Below are 17,013 nucleotides of genomic sequence, written 5' to 3' on the forward strand. Positions count from 1 at the left end.
GTTCTTTGGCCCATTTTTTGATTGGGTCATTTATTTTTCTGGAATTGAGCTGCAGGAGTTTCCTGCATATTTTTGAGATTAATTCTTTGTCAGTTGCTTCATTTGCTATTATTTCCTCCCATTCTGAAGGCTGTCTTTTCACCTTGCTTATAGTTTCCTTTGTTGTGCAGAAGCTTAAAGATCTAAATGTAAGACCAGAAACTATAAAACTCCTAGAGGAGAACATAGGCAAAACACTCTCTGACATAAATCACAGCAGTATCCTCTATGACCCACCTCCCAGAATTTTGGAAATAAAAGCAAAAATAAACAAATGGGGCCTAATTAAAATTAAAAGCTTCTGCACAACAAAGGGAACACATGGTGTTCTTATGCCAGAGGGGCTGGTGCTAGGTGGTGGAGGCAGAGTCCAGATCCTGACCCCACTACTCATGATCTACCTCCAAGGACTGTGGGGGGATAAATGCAGCTGACCTCTAAGGCATCGAGGCCAGAGCCCGACCCCAGGAAACAGCGCCCAAGTGATAGGTGTGGTTATCGGCAAGTCCTTTGCCAGACATGGGTTGCACAGATTAGAGCTTCTCACAGAAAAATAACCCGTGCTGTTGGTGGTATTTCTACCGTGTAATTTAGCCAGATTCTCTTATTTTCATAGACTGTTGGAATCTCAGATACAGAAGAGAGATTAAAGGTCACGTACTGTAGTTTTCAGTCTCTTGGAGGTGTTTTCCCCACTATTTCTCAACTGTTGATTTTCCTGTCTCCAGCCAGCACCCACCCAGAGGAGCATTTACTGACCTGTGAGAAATCACATTCTATTTGCTGATAAGTTGACTTTTCACATTGAAAATAACTGTCCCTCTGTGTCACTTGCTGTTTGAGGCACAGACTCTTCATGTCAGAGTGAGGGTAACATTTGAAGACAGTTACCAAGTAAGGCCTCTCTGTGTCTTTCCCAATAAAATATTCCTCCATTTTAACACTCCTCATTGTGACTTGGCTCCTCTCTAATGCCTGGAGATGTCGCTGAAACTTGTACTCTGTTCACCTGTGCTGAATAGAAATGCAGAGACAGAGTTTTGGGTGAAGCAGAAAAGAACAGGTTTATTGTTTTGCCAGGCAAAAGGGACCATGGGAGGCTAATGCCCTCAAAATTATGTGTCCTGCCCTGGACGGGGTAGTGAGGAGTCGTATAGTGTTCAAGGACAGGGCGTGATCAACTTGTGGACATTCTTCCGGTGGGCTGGTGGTGAGGTAATTAGGAGTCAGCGTCATCATCAGGGACCTTCTGGTTCCCTCTGGTCCGGGTTCCATGTGCTTGTGAGCAGCACACAGTTAATTTCTCTCACCTGGTGGGGGTCTCAGCCTCTGCAAAACAGCTCAAAGGACATGGCTCAGAGTATTAGCTACAGTCCTTGAGGAAGAACTAAAGTCTTTGACTTTGTTTATTGCCTAATCTATTATCATTTTGTCTTGCTTGAGTTTTCCTTTCTGTATTTTCTCACTTCTCTGAATAAATTTATTCTTAGACTAAAGTTTTTCTATAGACAAAAGGCAGGTGGAAGACATGTGTGGGGGTCTGTTCTGGGAAGGCCTCATAGGGTCTCGCTCTTATCAATGGCAGGGTCCGGATTTGACTTCAACATTCTGGACATTTTTGGAGTCTTCTGTATATGGGGTGTATATGTATAGTCTCCTATATATGTCTTGGGTCTTCTCTATATGAATCCATTGTTCTTTTCTTCCTCCTTTCTTCTTTCCTCAACCATCCATTTTGCATCTCTACCTGTGGAATCACACTCAACTTTCTCCAAAATGATAGTTCCAAATTTATCCAATTCATACAAGCAACTTACTCTCACAGTACTTTCTTATTTTTTCTACTATTTATGACAAGTGTAGGTGATGGCAGGTGATACAGGAATACTGAAGAAATAAGTACTGATATCAAATGCAGTTTTAAAAAAAGCAAAAAATGTTCTTATATATTTGGAGATTTCCATGATTGAGAAAAGCAACGAAACAATTCTTCGATCAAAAAGGCATTAGGCAAGCTCCATTCCTTTCCTCAAATACAGGCCTTCTGAATAAAAGACCAGCAATATTTGTTGCTAACCTGGACTCTCAGGTTAAGGGGCACAGGTGTGAAGTCAATGGATGGTTGGAACCTGCTTCCTCTGGGGTCTTCCTCCTTATCCCTTGGGATAATCAGCTCACCTCTCCTTTGTTTTCAATTTATTAGTTTTTAATTTAATTTTTATTTTCTACTGAAGCAACTCACTCCAGTATTCATGCTTAGAAAATTCCATGGACAGAGAAGCCTGACAGGCTACTGTCCAAAGGGTCGCAAAGAGTCAGACACAACAGCATGAGCACACAGATAGTTGGTTTACAATGTTGTGTTTGTTTCAGATACACAACAAAGTGATTCTGATATACAGATTCTTTTCCAGGTTCTTTCCCATATAGATTATTACGGTTCCCTGTGCTATAAAATGGGCTTTCCAGATGTCTCAGTGGTAAAGAATCCGCCTGCAATGCGGGAGACCTGGGTTTGATCCCTGGGTTGGGAAGATCCCCTGGAGAAACGAATGGCTTCCCACTCTAGTATTCTTGCCTGGAGAATTCCATGGACAGAGCAGCCTGGTGGGCTACAGTCCATGGGGTTGCAAAGAGTTGGGCACTAATGAGCTACTGAGCACACACACACGTGCTGTGTAATAGGCCCTTAAGTTTATCTATTTTCTATATAGTAGTGTATATATTTTAATCCCAAACTCCCAGGTTATCCCTCTCCCTTCCTTTCCTGTTTGTTAACCATAAGTGTGTTTTCTGTGTCTGTTTTGTAAATAAGTTCCCCTGTATCATCTTTCTGAATTCCACATGTAAGTGATCTCATATGATACTTGTCATTCTCTTTCTGACTTACTTCACTTAGTATGATCACTTTTAGGTCCATTTATATTGTTGCAAATGTCATTATGTCATTCTTTTATAGAGCCAAGTAATATTCCTGCCTCTTTTTTTTTAAATCTTGGCTTTTCTACAAATTCCTCCTGTGTCAGGCATGGAGTCAGCAGGAATGAGATTCTCTGTTGTCAGGAAATTTGGCTACTTTCTGCATTTTAGGGAGGAGGTATATGATTCCAGGAGGTATCTTAGGTCTGATATAATAAGAGTTATGTATTAGGTCTATGTCCCTGGCTCCTGACACAGAGCTCCTAAATCCTCTGGATTCTGTGGGTATCAGGAATCTCTTTCATTCTAGGGAGGCTACTCCTGGCAGGTCCACGGACAGAGTAAAGATGGAGGTGGTCACCATAGTGAGAAGGGGGGAACATTCAGCACCATCCCATTCCCACCTCCAGTGGGGGAAGGGGACCAGAGACTTGGGTTAATCACAATGGCCAGTGATTTAATCAACTAGTGATGTACTGGAATCTCCATGAAAACTCCTAATCAATAGGGTTTGGAGCACTTTCACATTGGTGATGGCATCATTGACTCGATGGACATGAGTTTCAGCAAGCTCTGGGAGTTGGAGATAGACAGGGAAGCCTGGCATGCTGCAGTCCATGGGGTCACAAGGAGTTGGACACGACTGAGCAGCTGAACTGACTGACTGACTAAGCACATCAGGCTGCTTGGAGAGCCGTGCCCTCGAGGGAGTGGGGGTGGGGAATGGAAGCCCCCACTCCCTCCCCCTGCCCCACCCTATGTCTCTCTGCTATCTGGTTGTCCCTGAGTCGGATACTTCATGTGAAACTTGAGGATGCAAATAAAGTAACTTCCTGAGTTCTGTAAACTGTTCTGGCCAACAGCGGATCCTGACAAGGGAGTGGTGGGGACCCCCAATATATAGCAGGTCAGGTAGGAGGCCAGGAGGCCCGGGCTGGTAGTGAGGTGAAGGTATTTGAGGGACTGAGCCCTTAACAGGTGGGGTTGGATGCTGACTCCAGGCAGTGCTGTCAGACAGGTGGGAAACTGCTGTTGGAAAACAGTCCATGTTTTTGGTGCCAGGAGGGAAAACCCTTTCATCTGTGGACCGAAGTGTCATAAGAAAAAACAGATTTCTTGGCATCAAGATGTTAGGTGTGTACAGATGGATCTAGGATTTTCCCAGTGCTAATTGGAGGTGCCTGTTATCAGGAGATGCTAGCTGGTTCCAGGGCCAGCAGTGGTCTGTGCGCTGCACCCTGACACTGGATTGGTTATGAAGATGCTGCACAGATGGGTTAGGCTGCACAGTGCAGACCTTCAGAAACTTCCCCACATTGGGCTGTTTGGGGATTGCCTGGTTAAGGTCAGGGTCCAAGACTCTACCCTGGGAGGCGAAGATGGGCTTTTCCCAGAAGGGAATGAAAGCTCCTCACTGCCAGTTATCCTGAGAAATGTCTTATCTGGGCAAGAGACAGCACACTTGGAATTGAATGGCTAAGACAATGTGAATCCCAGACTGCCATGTTCCAGACCTCATGCAGAAAAGTCACTAGACCTCTTTCTCACCTGTAAGATGGGAATAATAGTTGGTAACTTTAAAATAAGTATTAAATAAATTAATGTTAAAATATTTACAACATAGAGACCATGCCATGAGGATGTGCGTTAAATAAACTGGGAGGAAGTATGTCCGTCTGTTCCGAGGCTGGGTAATTTGGGGTTTGATCACTGTGCTATGGAAATGCCTAGAGAGGTCAGGGGTGGGGGGAACTGCCACGAGTTAGCTAGAAATGAGCCAGAAGTGGGCAAGCTGCAGTCTCTCCTGGGTCTACATTCCAGCTGAGGTCTGAGATTCCCTAACACAAAGACCCAGCCCGGTCAGTGGGGAGCTCTTTGTTCATCCACCAGCTTCCTGCTCCCTGTCTGCCCATGTCGCCTGGCAGCATCTCTGCTGTCACCTGCTGCCCTGTCTCCTGCCTCAAACACAAATCTGGGTCATCTTTCCAAAGTGCATTTGTGGATTGGCTCGGTGGAGCCACTCCCAAAGGCTGCGGGCTGCGGCTGCGTTGGTGACTCAGGCTCCACGTAGGGGGCCCTGCAGCAATCTTAACTCCAGAGCACACTCGGGGCAGACAACCTCACTGGACGAGGCAGGCACCTCGGCCTCCACACTGTGATCTGAGGTCAGAGCACCACCCTCTGTGGCTCCTGACGTGGTGGCACCAGTGGGTCCCTGTGGCCCATCCCACGTCCCCATGCTGTGGTGGAGAGGCCAGGTCTGTCCACTGATGGGCAGAGAACAAATGACCTGACCAAATGAGAGGGGGACCACATGGCATCTGATGTGTTAACAGATTTCAAAAACACAGATAATTCAACTACATGCATGTAGACCTCAGAGATCTATAAAATTTAAATAGCCCTAATAATAATTCAAGGTACCATTCTGAGAGTGTTTTTGACAATTCTATAGTCTCCAAAGAATAAAAACTTGTCTTGGGATTAAAATATATGTGTTTCTAAGAATAAAAATAGTTTCAAATAAAGATCAGTTATTTGGACAAAAACTGCATCTTCCTGATATTTATGTGTAAAGAGAATCTTCAGGTGTTTATTAGTCATGATACCACAGGGCAGGTGGACTAATCAGATGAGGAGACCAAGGCCCCAGAAATCTTTCTCACCACACCAGCAGAATTTGATCTCTGGCTGTGTCTTGATTCTAAATTTACTGATATTACTTTAGAAGTTGAAGTCATTTCCAAATAAAACTCATGTTGTTATTACATCTAGAACAGTGACTGACATATACTGCATGCATATGTGCTAAGTTGCTTTAGTCATGTCCGACTCTTTCAGACCCTATGGGCCATAGAGTGCCAGGCTCCTCTGTCCAAGGGATTCTCCAGGAAAGAATACTGGCCTGGGTTGCCATGCCCTCCTCCAGGGAATCTTCTGACCCAGGGGATCGAACCTGCATCTCCTGCATCTCCCGCATTAGCGGGCAGGTTCTTTACCACCAGCACCACAGGGAAGCCCACCAGACATATACTAGGCAATCCCTAAATGCTTGTTGACTAAATAAATGTCATTTAAAAATATCCAGGAACGTCATATCTTTAGCTGTTTTGAAAGGATAAGTCCACGTTATAACAATCGATTTTCTACGGTATAGAACAAGATGCTCATCAGACACAATGCGCATAACACTTCACACTGTTTATTAAGCATTAAGCCACATGACAGGACAATTTAAACACCACAGGTATATATCCCATAATCATAGATCACCCTGGACGATATTTCAATAAGGCTTTACCCCACTGACAACTTCAAAGGCATAGAAACATGTGATTTTTTAATCAACAGAAGTCACAGCCAAATAATGGAGAAAAGCTATATTCACTGAGGTTAACTTGTAGCAAATAATATTTCTTCATTGATGAGTGGCTGAAAAGGTGCAATCATGGGATTCTTTCTGGATAACTCTGGGGAAAGACTGAAGGCAGGAGGAAAAGGGGATGACAGAGGATGAGATGGTTGGATGGCATCACTGGCTTGATGAACATGAGTTTGAGTAAACTCCGGGAGTTGGGGATGGACAGTAAAGCCTGGCGTGCTGCAGTCCATGGGGTCACAAAGAGTCAGATACGACTGAGCCACTGAACTGAACTGGAGAAGCATGTGCCACATACAGGCTGGGTTCCAAGGAGCTGGGCTGATACAGTTTCCTCTCATCCCAGTCTTCAGATAATTTCAATTTTTGATCTCTACAGGGGAAAAAAAGAACAGGAACATATGGCTATGTTTTAAAAATGTGAAAGAATTTTGTATACTCCTCCCTGGAACACAGAGAAGGAATATACTTTCTCCATCTGTGAAACAGAAGAGAGTTTGAACTGGAAGAAATGAGCTTTTATTGCCAGTCTGGCTTCTCTATGATTGTTGTTGTTTTGTTGCAAAGTTATGTCTGACTCTTTTGCAACCCCATGGACCGTAGTCCACCAGGTTCCTCTGTCCATTGGATTTCTCGGGCAAGAATACTGGAGTGGGTTGCCATTTCCTTCTTCAAAGGATCTTCCTGACACAGGGATTGAACCCATGTCTCCTGTGTCTCCTTCACTGACAAGTGGATTTTTTACCTCTGAGTCACCTGGGAAGCCCCTTCTCTGTGATACATTTTACTAATGCCAACTAGAGTCTTGGCCCCATTTCCTACCTTATGTGGAATAGGGTAGTTCCTTCTTTCCTTCAGAACTGTGACCATTGCATTTGATATAAACTTACATAAGCACAAGGGGCTTCCACTGTGACTCAGTGGTAAAGAATCTGCCTGCCAATGCAGGAGACAGGGGATTGATCCTTGGGTTGGGAAGACCCCCTGGAGGAGGGCATGGCAACCCACTCCAGTATTCTTGCCTGGAGAATCCTATGGACAGAGAGGCATGATGCACTGAAGCCCATGGGGATCACAAAAAGTCAGACATGGCTGAGCATGTGTAAACATAAGCACAAGTAAAACCAAGGTATTAAGATTTTCATCACTTTAATTAATCTGACTAAAACATATATGCATTGTGATTTACTATTGTATCCTACATTTTTTAAAAATTTACTTTCTGTTACCTTTGGAATTGATGGCAAGTATAGTGAAGGACAGGGAAGCTCAGTCCAGGGGGTCACAGAGCCGGACATGATTTAGTGACTAAACAACAAATAACGACTTCACATGGGCTTCCCAGGTGGCGCTAGTGGTAAAGATTCCGCCTGCCTATGCAAAAGACAGGAGACCTGGGTTCGATCCCCGGAGGGAAGATCCCCTGGAGGAGGGCGTGGCAACCCACTCCAGTATTCTTGCCTGAAGAATCCCCATGGACAGAGGAGCCTGGCGGGCTACAGTCCATGGGGTCGCAAAGAGTTGGACACGACTGAAGCAACATAGCTCTTGCACACATGCATAGTAACTCCAGGGTAACTGTTTTGTCTATCAGAGACCTGTCTCTGCTTAGATGAGTTTTCTGAGCTACAGTCTCCTGTGTTGTTCCAGGCATAGGGGAATAAGACATGATAAGATACACAAACACAGAGTCGCAGAAATGTTCCTCTAGAGTGTTTGCCTGTGTGGTTTTGCTTTGAATTTATCTTATTCCCCCTACATACACACACACCCCCACCACACACAGAGATGCTTATTGTGGAGCAGTGGAATAATCTGGAACTATAGGCCTCTTCCCAGCACCTTCCCGAGATGCTCAAGCTGTAACTGGGGTGTTGCTCCCTGAAGGGTGATCCCTCAGCTTATGAGCAGCAGCCCTTTAGGAAAGGGGTTTGCCGAGCCAGGAAAAGGACCTGATATTTCAGGACACACACTGACAGAGGGGTCTCTGACCTCTTGGGCCAGAAGCCTGGGATGGAGCTCTCACATAAATTAAATGCAATATTTAACTTCTGATTTTTTTGAGCACTACACAGCAGTCCCCAACCTTTTCAGCACTGGGAACTGGTTTTGTTGAGGACAACTTTTCCACCAACCATTTGTGGGGGGATGGTTTCAGGATGATTCAAATGTGTTTCATTTATTGTGTACCTTATTTGTATAATTATTATATTAGCTCCACCTCAGATCATCAGGCATTAGATCCTAGAGGTTGAGGACCACTGCGCCTATAGTATTAATATCTCAGGTACTCATAATTAAAATTAAGAGCCCAGAAGATCAAGTTGTATGCACTCAGCAAACTAATTCCATCACACATTTAGGTTTTGCATCCCCTGTTGATGATGACAGATGGGCATAAAGCAGAAAATGAAAGAAAGAAAAGTTGGAATGAGGATGCAATGGCTGGAGCATGAACAACCATTTTGGGCCATAAGACAGATGTTCTATGTTGATGCTAAAAATAGCAGGGAAGCAAGAAGGAAGGATCCTGAGATCCTGATGATTCTTGAAACCCCACTCTTGCCCCTTGATTGCCTTTCTTTAAACTCTTTTTCAGTTCAGTTTAGTTACTTACTTGTGTCCGACTGTTTGCATCCCCATGAATTGCTCTTTTCAGAGAGATATAAATCTCTTATTTGTTTAATATAAAAAAGAAGGAAAAGCAGAAGCTCCTACCACCTACCTCCCCCAAGTGGGGCAAAAGGAAAAAGAAAGAAATCAAAGTGGTGGAAAAACTCCAGTGGAATGACATTCATAAAATAACCTAATGCCAAGGCTCTAAAGATCCTTGCAGTTCAACAGACATTATTCCAACTTGTTGTCAACGCTGTGTTTGTGCAGATGCTTTTCTTACAAGTCACCTGCCCACTGTCTTCAGGGTTTCTATAACTGATGCACAATAGTTTAACATTTTCTTTCTCTAAATCAACATGAACTTGGTCCTTTCTGACAGCAAACCAGCAGTCATGTCAAATTCCTTTTTGAGTGTTTTCACCCATTTTCATTTATCTACCATTTGCCAGTTTATAAGTTGCTATGATTGTAAGTTGGGGGAACACTAAAGAAAGCTGAGGGGATATTACAGAGATGCATGACTGATAGTCTCAAATAAAAGAGTACAAAGGAGAAATCCATAGAAGTTTCTAAAGACTCCCTATGTGGTATGTTCCCTCTACTTCTCCAGACCAGACAGGGCTGGTTCTCTCTCCCTCTCTTTAGGGTGGAGGGAATTCGGCCCCACAGGGCGGCTTACCTGCCTTTTCCTCCCCCTGTGCTCTTAACACTGTGGCCGCCATCTCCTGGATGTGCTCCCAGGCCAGCTGTACGTGGGCCAGCTCCACTGTGCGTGAGCAGATGGCGAAGCGCAGCACGAACCGGTCTCTCAGGGAACAAGGGACCAAGTGGATTTTTTTGGCACTGTTTATGCTTTCCAGAAGAGCTTCGTTCAGTTTGTTGGAACCCTGCAGATTGAGAAAGGCAGTACTCAAATCTTTGGAGGCTCAAATGTGCAACACGAAGCCAGGTAGGTGTTGGGTGATACAGTCCCAGGTCAGCGGGAGAGCCACCTCACCACAGGCCTTTCATTCGCAGTCATAAAAAATTCAACTAAGTAACCGTGACGTGGGCCCGAGAGAGGGCTGCCTCCCCTGCACAATTCCTCCTGTTCCAGCGTTGCCAAAAGGTGAGCCTTCTGTGACCCAGGTTTACAGAGAAAAAAGGAAGCTTCGTAGACTGTTACCTGTAAGTTGATGAGCTTATCAATAACCTCAGATATGCAGATGGCACCACCCTTATGGCAGAAAGTTGATGAAAGTGAAAGAGGAGAGTGAAAAAGTTGGCTTAAAGCTGAACATTCAGAAAACAAAGATCATGGCATCTGGTCCCATCACTTCATGGCAAATAGATGGGGAAACAGTGGAAACAGTGGCTGACTTTATTTTTCTGGGCTCCAAAATCACTGCAGATGGTGATTGCAGCCATGAAATTAAAAGATGCTTACTCCTTGGAAGGAAAGTTATGACCAACCTAGACAGTATATTAAAACGCAGAGACATTACTTTGTCAACAAAAGTCCGTCTAGTCAAGGCTATGGTTTTTCCAGTAGTCATGTATGGATGTGAAAGTTGGACTGTGAAGAAGGCTGAGCGCCGAAGAATTGATGCTTTTGAACTGTGGTGTTGGAAAAGACTCTTGAGAGTTCCTTGGACTGCAAGGAGATCCAACTGGTCCATCCTAAAGGAGATCAGTCCTGGGTGTTCATTGGAAGGACTGATGTTGAAGCTGAAACTCCAATACTTTGGCCATCTCATGCAAAGAGCTGACTCATTTGAAAAGACCCTGATGCTGGGAGAGATTGGGGGCAGGAGGAGAAGGGGACGGCAGAGGATGAGATGGTTGGATGGCATCACCGACTCAATGGACCTGAGTTTGAGTAAACTCCAGGAGATGGTGATGGACAGGGAGGCCTGGCGGGCTGCCGTTCATGGGGTCGCAAAGAGTCGGACACGACTGACCGACTGAACTGATGAGCTTAAACAGCAGAACTGTATAATGGCACCAGGGCATGGAAACATACAGAAGAAATCTCACAATACAGTAAGTCTCCTGCATACGAACCTTGAAGTTGTGAAATTTCCAAGATGAGAGTGTGCATTCACTCTCACGTCAGCGTGTGTGGTGCACCGTGTCGCGTGCCTGCATGCTCTGCAGGCTGTGCTCTTGGGTCCTTTGCTGCACAGTCGTGGGTACAGTGCAGTAGGTGAGTGAAGTGAAGGTCACTCACTCGTGTCTGACTTTTGCGACCCCATGGACTATACAGCCCACGGAATTCTCCAGGCCAGAACACTGGAGTGGGTAGCCTTTCCCTTTCCCAGGGGATCAGAGTGCGGCAGGGAGGTATCTTTATTTCACGCCCAGGAAGTCTGGAAGCAAGCACAGAAGCAGTGGCGCTACACCTGGGCCTACCGTGCTGTTCAAGCTCCTGTACTATGAGATCAGAGAGGTTTTCTCTATTTTTTTATTTTTTAATGTAATATTTGTGTGAAAAGTTACAAACCTATTACAGTACAGTACTCTATAGCTGACTGTGTTAGTTGGGTGCCTAGGCTAATTTCACTAAACCTACATACAGACTAAACTCAGTGAATGCATCCTCACAATGGAACTCCTTCCTATGTAGGCAATTGCTGTGTAGAAAATGAAGCGTTGATAGTCAGCTTCTGGCTGGAGTGTTGGAAAACTGTCCTTGAACTATGGACCGAAGGACCGCCAGTGGCCCCCCTCTGGAGGGGAGCAGCCCACCAGCCTTGGACGGGGGGCCGGGGGCCCGCGCCCCACACCGAGAGGACCAGACAGGGGGCATGTGTTACAGACTGGGGGCCGTGCCCCTCCCGTCTGGTCGGTCCGGTTCTCCTTCGCATCCCCGCCCACCTCTCAGCCTTCGTTCTGTCCCCAGGCAGTCACTCCAGCCCCACACGCCTCATGGTTGATGTAGAGGGCCGGCACGTGGGGCCAGCGTGGGAGACTGTCCTGTTCTTGTCCATCTTGAGAGCAGGGAGCACAGTGGGAAGAGAAAAGTCCTGGTCGGCTGGAGGCGGGACCTGGGCCTCACGTCTCTGCAGAGTCTGCAGGTCGCCGACTGGCGTGAGGCTCTGACCAGTGGCCTGTGGACAGCGTGTGGGCCCAAGGCCACCTAGGAACTGCTGCTGCACACCAGATCCAGTTAGGGCCGGTTCCGCTCCAGGATGAGGGTGAGAGGGTGGGAATGATGCTTTGAAAGGATGGAACTTCACCATAAAGACGTAACGGAAGAGCAAACGCCTGAAAGTGCCAAACGCAGGAAATAAAAGCAAGCAACTCGGGAAAAAACTTTGCTCACCATTTTCAAATGGATCGGACAAGATTTGTTTTCTACTAAACAGACGCAAAGACAGAAAGCAGTCTGAGGTGTAACAACAGTAGCAACAGTGGAGACTTGACATCCAGAGCAGACAGCAACTGGGCAAAGAAAAGCAGCAAGATGGTAGATGCGGAGGCAGGAAAGGAGCGATAATGCCTGCACAGCATGCTTCCTCAAAGAGAAACTGGATTCATGCAATAGAAGTAACAAGTTTCACAGAAGAAACGTTTCGCTTTCTGAGGAGCCCCTAGGCTTGCGGGGCGGGAAGGGACATGCAGGTAGGTTTGCCCAAGTAAATGGGGAGGAGAAAATAAAAGTCTTGACTTTGACAACATGGTGCTCGTTGAAAGAAGCCAGTCACAGAAGCCAGCACAGTGATGATCCCGTTAACACAAATGTCTGGAGCAGACAGATCCACAGAGAGAAGTAGATCCATGGCCCTAGGGATGGGGCTGGGGCTTCTCTGGGGGAGAATGAAGATGTTCTCAAGCTAGACTGTGGGGATGGCGGTGCAACCCCAGGGACAGGCTAGACATCAAAGAAATGTATACTTTATATAGACAGAGAGTATGGTATGGGGATGATATCTCAATAAAACTGCAAAAAACTAAAAAAATTAAAATCTTTCAATAACACTGGCGGTAAAAACAAAAACAACTGCATGATGGCAAACACATCACAGCACATTTGCTGTGAACACCAGCACAGACGGAATCACAACTCTGCTCACCCTCTGGGCCCTGCGCCGAGCACCAGAGGAGACTTCTGCCCTCCTGTGCTCAGCTGTGTGTGTGATGCCCTGCCCTCCTGTGCTCAGGGGTTTCTGTGATGCTCTGTCCTCCTGCGCTCAGGTGTGTGTGTGATGCCCTGCCCACCTGTCCTCAGGTGTCTCTGTGATGCCCTGCCCTCCTGTGCTCAGGTGTCTCTGTGATGCCCTGCCCTCCTGCGCTCAGGTGTGTCTGTGATGCTCTACCGTCAGGTGCTCAGGTGTCTCTGTTATGTTCTGCCCTCCTGTTCTCATGTGTGTGTGTGATGCTCTGCCCTCCTGTGCTCAGGCGTGTGTGTGATGCTCTGCCCTCCTATGCTCAGGCGTGTGTGTGATGCTCTGCCCTCCTGTGCTCAGGCGTGTGTGTGATGCCCTGCCCTCCTGCACTCAGGTGTCTCTGTGATGCCCTGCCCTCCTGTGCTCAGATGTCTCTATGATGCCTTGCCTTCCTGTGCTCAGGTGTCTCTGTGATGCTGTGCCCTCCTGTGCTCAGGTGTCTTGTGATGCTCTGCCCTCCTGTGCTCATGTGTGTGTGTGATGCCCTGCCCTCCTGTGCTCAGGTGTGTCTGTGATGCCCTGCCCTCCTGTGCTCAGGTGTCTCTGTGATGCCCTGCCCTCCTGTGCTCAGGTGTCTCTGTGATGCTGTGCCCTCCTGTGCTCAGGTGTGTCTGTGATGCCCTGCCCTCCTGTGCTTAGGTGTGTGTGTGATGCCCTTCCCTCCTGTGCTCAGGTGTTACTGTGTGAGGCTCACAGCCCTCTGACAGCTTTTGTGTCAGGACTCTACCCTCTTGCTTCCAGGTTTTTGCATGAGTGGTTCTCAGCAGGCCTCAAAGCCTGAAGAATCGGTGTGGGGAAGGAAAGGGGAAGACCAGGGCCACGTGTGGATGGGCAGCACCTTAGCAAGGCAACTGAGTCCATGGTGCTTTCTCCTGCTTCCCTTTATGTACTTGAACATGGAGGCCTGTGGACAGGTTCGAGTCTGCAAATGGCAAGATAGTCAGAGAGTGGTCAGGGCGTTAGAGCTAAGGTAATGGCTTTCTCCACATGAGGCTGGTTGATAAGGGCCTGTGTGAGCAGTGCCCCTTGGCACCTGTGGAAAACATGGTTGTGATTCTCAGCACACGTGCCTGACACCCTCAGACGGCAGAACCACAGAGCCCCAGGGAACAGCGCCCCTCAAACCCCTGTTGCACCAGCAGCTGGGGGGCATACAGGGTGCAAGTCAGCGGGTCCCAAGTGAGCCGAGACTGGCTCCTCGCAGGCTCCCAGGTGATGCAGTGCTGGTCCAGGGACCACGCTTGGGCCGGTGAGCCCATGCATGGCTGAGTCCTTCAAGGATTCCAGTGGTACAGCTGGATTGACGGGGAAAATGTCCAGCACTCTCCTCCCAGGTACACACGGGCAGGGAGTCCGAGTACCAGGGAGAAGGGTGGGGGTTGCGGGAAGTCAGGCTCGGGAGCTGGGACCAGCAGACTGGAGAACTGGTGGGGAGCAATGCAAGGTCTCTGGGGAGCTCAGTCAATGTGTGGATGGATGTAATGAATGACCGCTTCCTCTCGTCCCAGTCAAGAAAACGCAGACAATGAAGTCGACTTAGACATACCTTTAGCCGGAAACAGACCAGTCCCAGAATGACTTCTGCACAGATTTCAAAGCGGGTGTCCTGGCGCACCAATGCCTCGAATGCATGGGACAGCTGGACATGCTGGAAAGGGAAGAGACATTTGTCTGAGTCTCTTGTCACGATTTGATTCAGAACTTCACCACCTAGAGAACAGTATCAGACCATGCATCTGTAACTCATTACTAAGCTTTAACCATTTTCTTCCAGCATCGATGTCACCCACGTCCCGGCTGTCCCCACAGAGGGTGAGAAACTTGTTACCAGGAGAAAGGGGCCACCGTCTTCCGAAAAACACCTCTTGTCTTCTGCTCAGAGGACTGTGTTCATCACACCCCATCTTTTAGAATTTTAGGCTAAATGTTGTCAGGAGGGATTTCAACTTTTCAGAAGAGAGGTGGCGCTAGTGGTAAAGAATGCGCCTGCCAATGCAGGAGACAGAAGAGACGTGGGTTCGATCCCTGGGATGGGAAGATCCCCTGGAGGAGGGCATGGCAACCCACTCCAGTATTTGTGCCTGGAGAATCCTATGGACAGAGGAGCCTGGCGGGCTACAGTTCATGGGGCTGCAAAGAGTCGGTCACAGCTGAGCACAAGCACACACACTTTTGAAGAGAGAGAGCGGACAACATCAGCTGGGGAGCTGGGCACTTCACCATCCTCTCCTGGTGCTGGCCCATGGTGTAGGGGCATGCTCAGTCGCTTCACTTGAGTCCAGCTCTTTGTGACCCCATGGACCTTAGCCTGCCAGGCTCCTCTGTCCATAGGATTCTCCAGGCAAGGATACTGGAGTACTGGAGTGCATTGCCATTTCTTCCTCCAAGGGAGCTTCCTGACTCATGGATCTAACCCGCATCTCTTGCATCTCCTGTGTTGACAGGTGGATTCTTTATCATTAGCACCACCTGGGAAGCCCAATAACACCACAATCATGCCCATTCTGCAGACCAGGAGACTGAGGCTGGTTCTAACGCAGTTGCCCAGCACCAGAGCTCCCGCTCTGCAGCTGTTTGTTGTTCCACAGCATCTGCTGCCATAGTGAGACCCTCATCAGCCCCAGGCTGCTGCCTCTCCCCGAACCAGCCCGAACTAAACATGGAGGTGTTTACAGAGACCAAGAGCTGGTTCACACAGTATGTGATCTGAGAACCAGCTCACCCAGGTCTCAGTGCCCATGGAGCTCATCCTGAACCCCGGCATCCAGTGTCGGGCTCACTAACAGCTATCCAGGGAGCGTCTGAGCAGAGGTCGCATTGCTCAAAGTGTTGGGACAGAAACATCATTTTTTTTTTTTTTGGAATATAGTTGCTTCACAATGCTGTGTTAGTGTCTGCTGTAAAACAACGTGAATCAGCCATATGTGTACCTATCTCCTCTCCCTTGGAGCCTCCCTCCCTTGCAGCCCACCCCTCCAGGCCATCGCAGGGCACTGAGCTGAGCTCCCTGCACTGAACAGCAGCTTCCCACTAGCTGTCTATTGCACACGTGGTAGTGTGTGTATGTCAGTCCTAATCTCCCGATTCGTCCCCCCTCCCCTCTCCCCACTGTGTCCTCTGTCTGTATCTCTATTCCTGCCCTGCAAATAGGTTCCTCTGTACCATTTTTCTAGATTCCATATGTATGAGAAACACCACCGTTTACATGAGGGGTCCCCAGGCGGTGATGGATCTGGTGCCACTAGAGGGCTCCAGAGACTGCTGGCAGGGGATCCCCTCAAGCTGGATCCTGGGGAGCCGGTCACCTGCCGGGGTGTTTCTGGCTCCTAGGAGGGCCCCTAGGTCAGTTGGTCCCCCTCAGGGAATCCCGAAGCGCTTGCTTCCCGGAGCTTCCAGCGGGAATCACCCTCGTGAGATGAACTACTTGTGCTTTGCCTTCTTTCCCCAGAGCAGCTGAATCTTCATTCAGCTTCTGAGCACAGGCTCCCCACGGGAGAACTCACGGGCCCGCTTCCATGTCCTTTCCCAGTTCTCTTCCCACAGAGATGCTCCAGACCCTTTACAGCCCCCAGCAGCCTCGTGAGCCAGAAGGGTGCAGGTGTGCATGGCGCCGTGGGGCCGAGCCGGCGCTCGCTCCACGCACTCTGCCACAGGGAGGGGCCTGGAGCCATTCGCCCTGCCCGCAGCCGCCTGGCACCTCTGCAGGGCTGCACCTGGCACCTCTGCACGCTCCCGTGCAGCCTGAGGGCCTCCGTCCGTCAGGTTGGGGCCACAGCTGAGGACACCAGCACCAGAGGACCGGCTGGAAACTGGCAGGCCGTCCACAGCCAGCTAAGTGAGCGGGTCTCCGCTGGCCTGCTTCCTCAGTTGCTTCAAAAAGGAAAAGAGCAGGGTATACATACTGCTATTGGA

At 48.2% G+C, this 17,013-nt stretch overlaps 1 protein-coding gene across 3 annotated transcripts in view; it reads right to left on the reverse strand.

The window, feature by feature from the left end:
• Positions 1-6,128: 6,128 nt before the first annotated feature.
• Positions 6,129-17,013, reverse strand: part of DDC (dopa decarboxylase) — a 106,353-nt gene continuing 95,468 nt past the window's right edge. For all 3 annotated transcript variants that reach the window (XM_070369911.1, XM_005909966.2, XM_070369912.1), the window contains exons 13-15: positions 14,648-14,749; positions 9,633-9,840; positions 6,129-6,710 (exon numbers count right to left, since the gene is read on the reverse strand). In XM_070369911.1, coding sequence (XP_070226012.1) covers positions 6,697-6,710; positions 9,633-9,840; positions 14,648-14,749 — 324 coding nt within the window. In that variant the 3' untranslated portion in view covers positions 6,129-6,696. The remainder of the gene's footprint in view (positions 6,711-9,632; positions 9,841-14,647; positions 14,750-17,013) is intronic.

This window comes from Bos mutus, chromosome 4 (genome assembly GCF_027580195.1).
Source record: "Bos mutus isolate GX-2022 chromosome 4, NWIPB_WYAK_1.1, whole genome shotgun sequence".
NCBI classification, from domain to species: Eukaryota; Metazoa; Chordata; class Mammalia; order Artiodactyla; family Bovidae; genus Bos; species Bos mutus.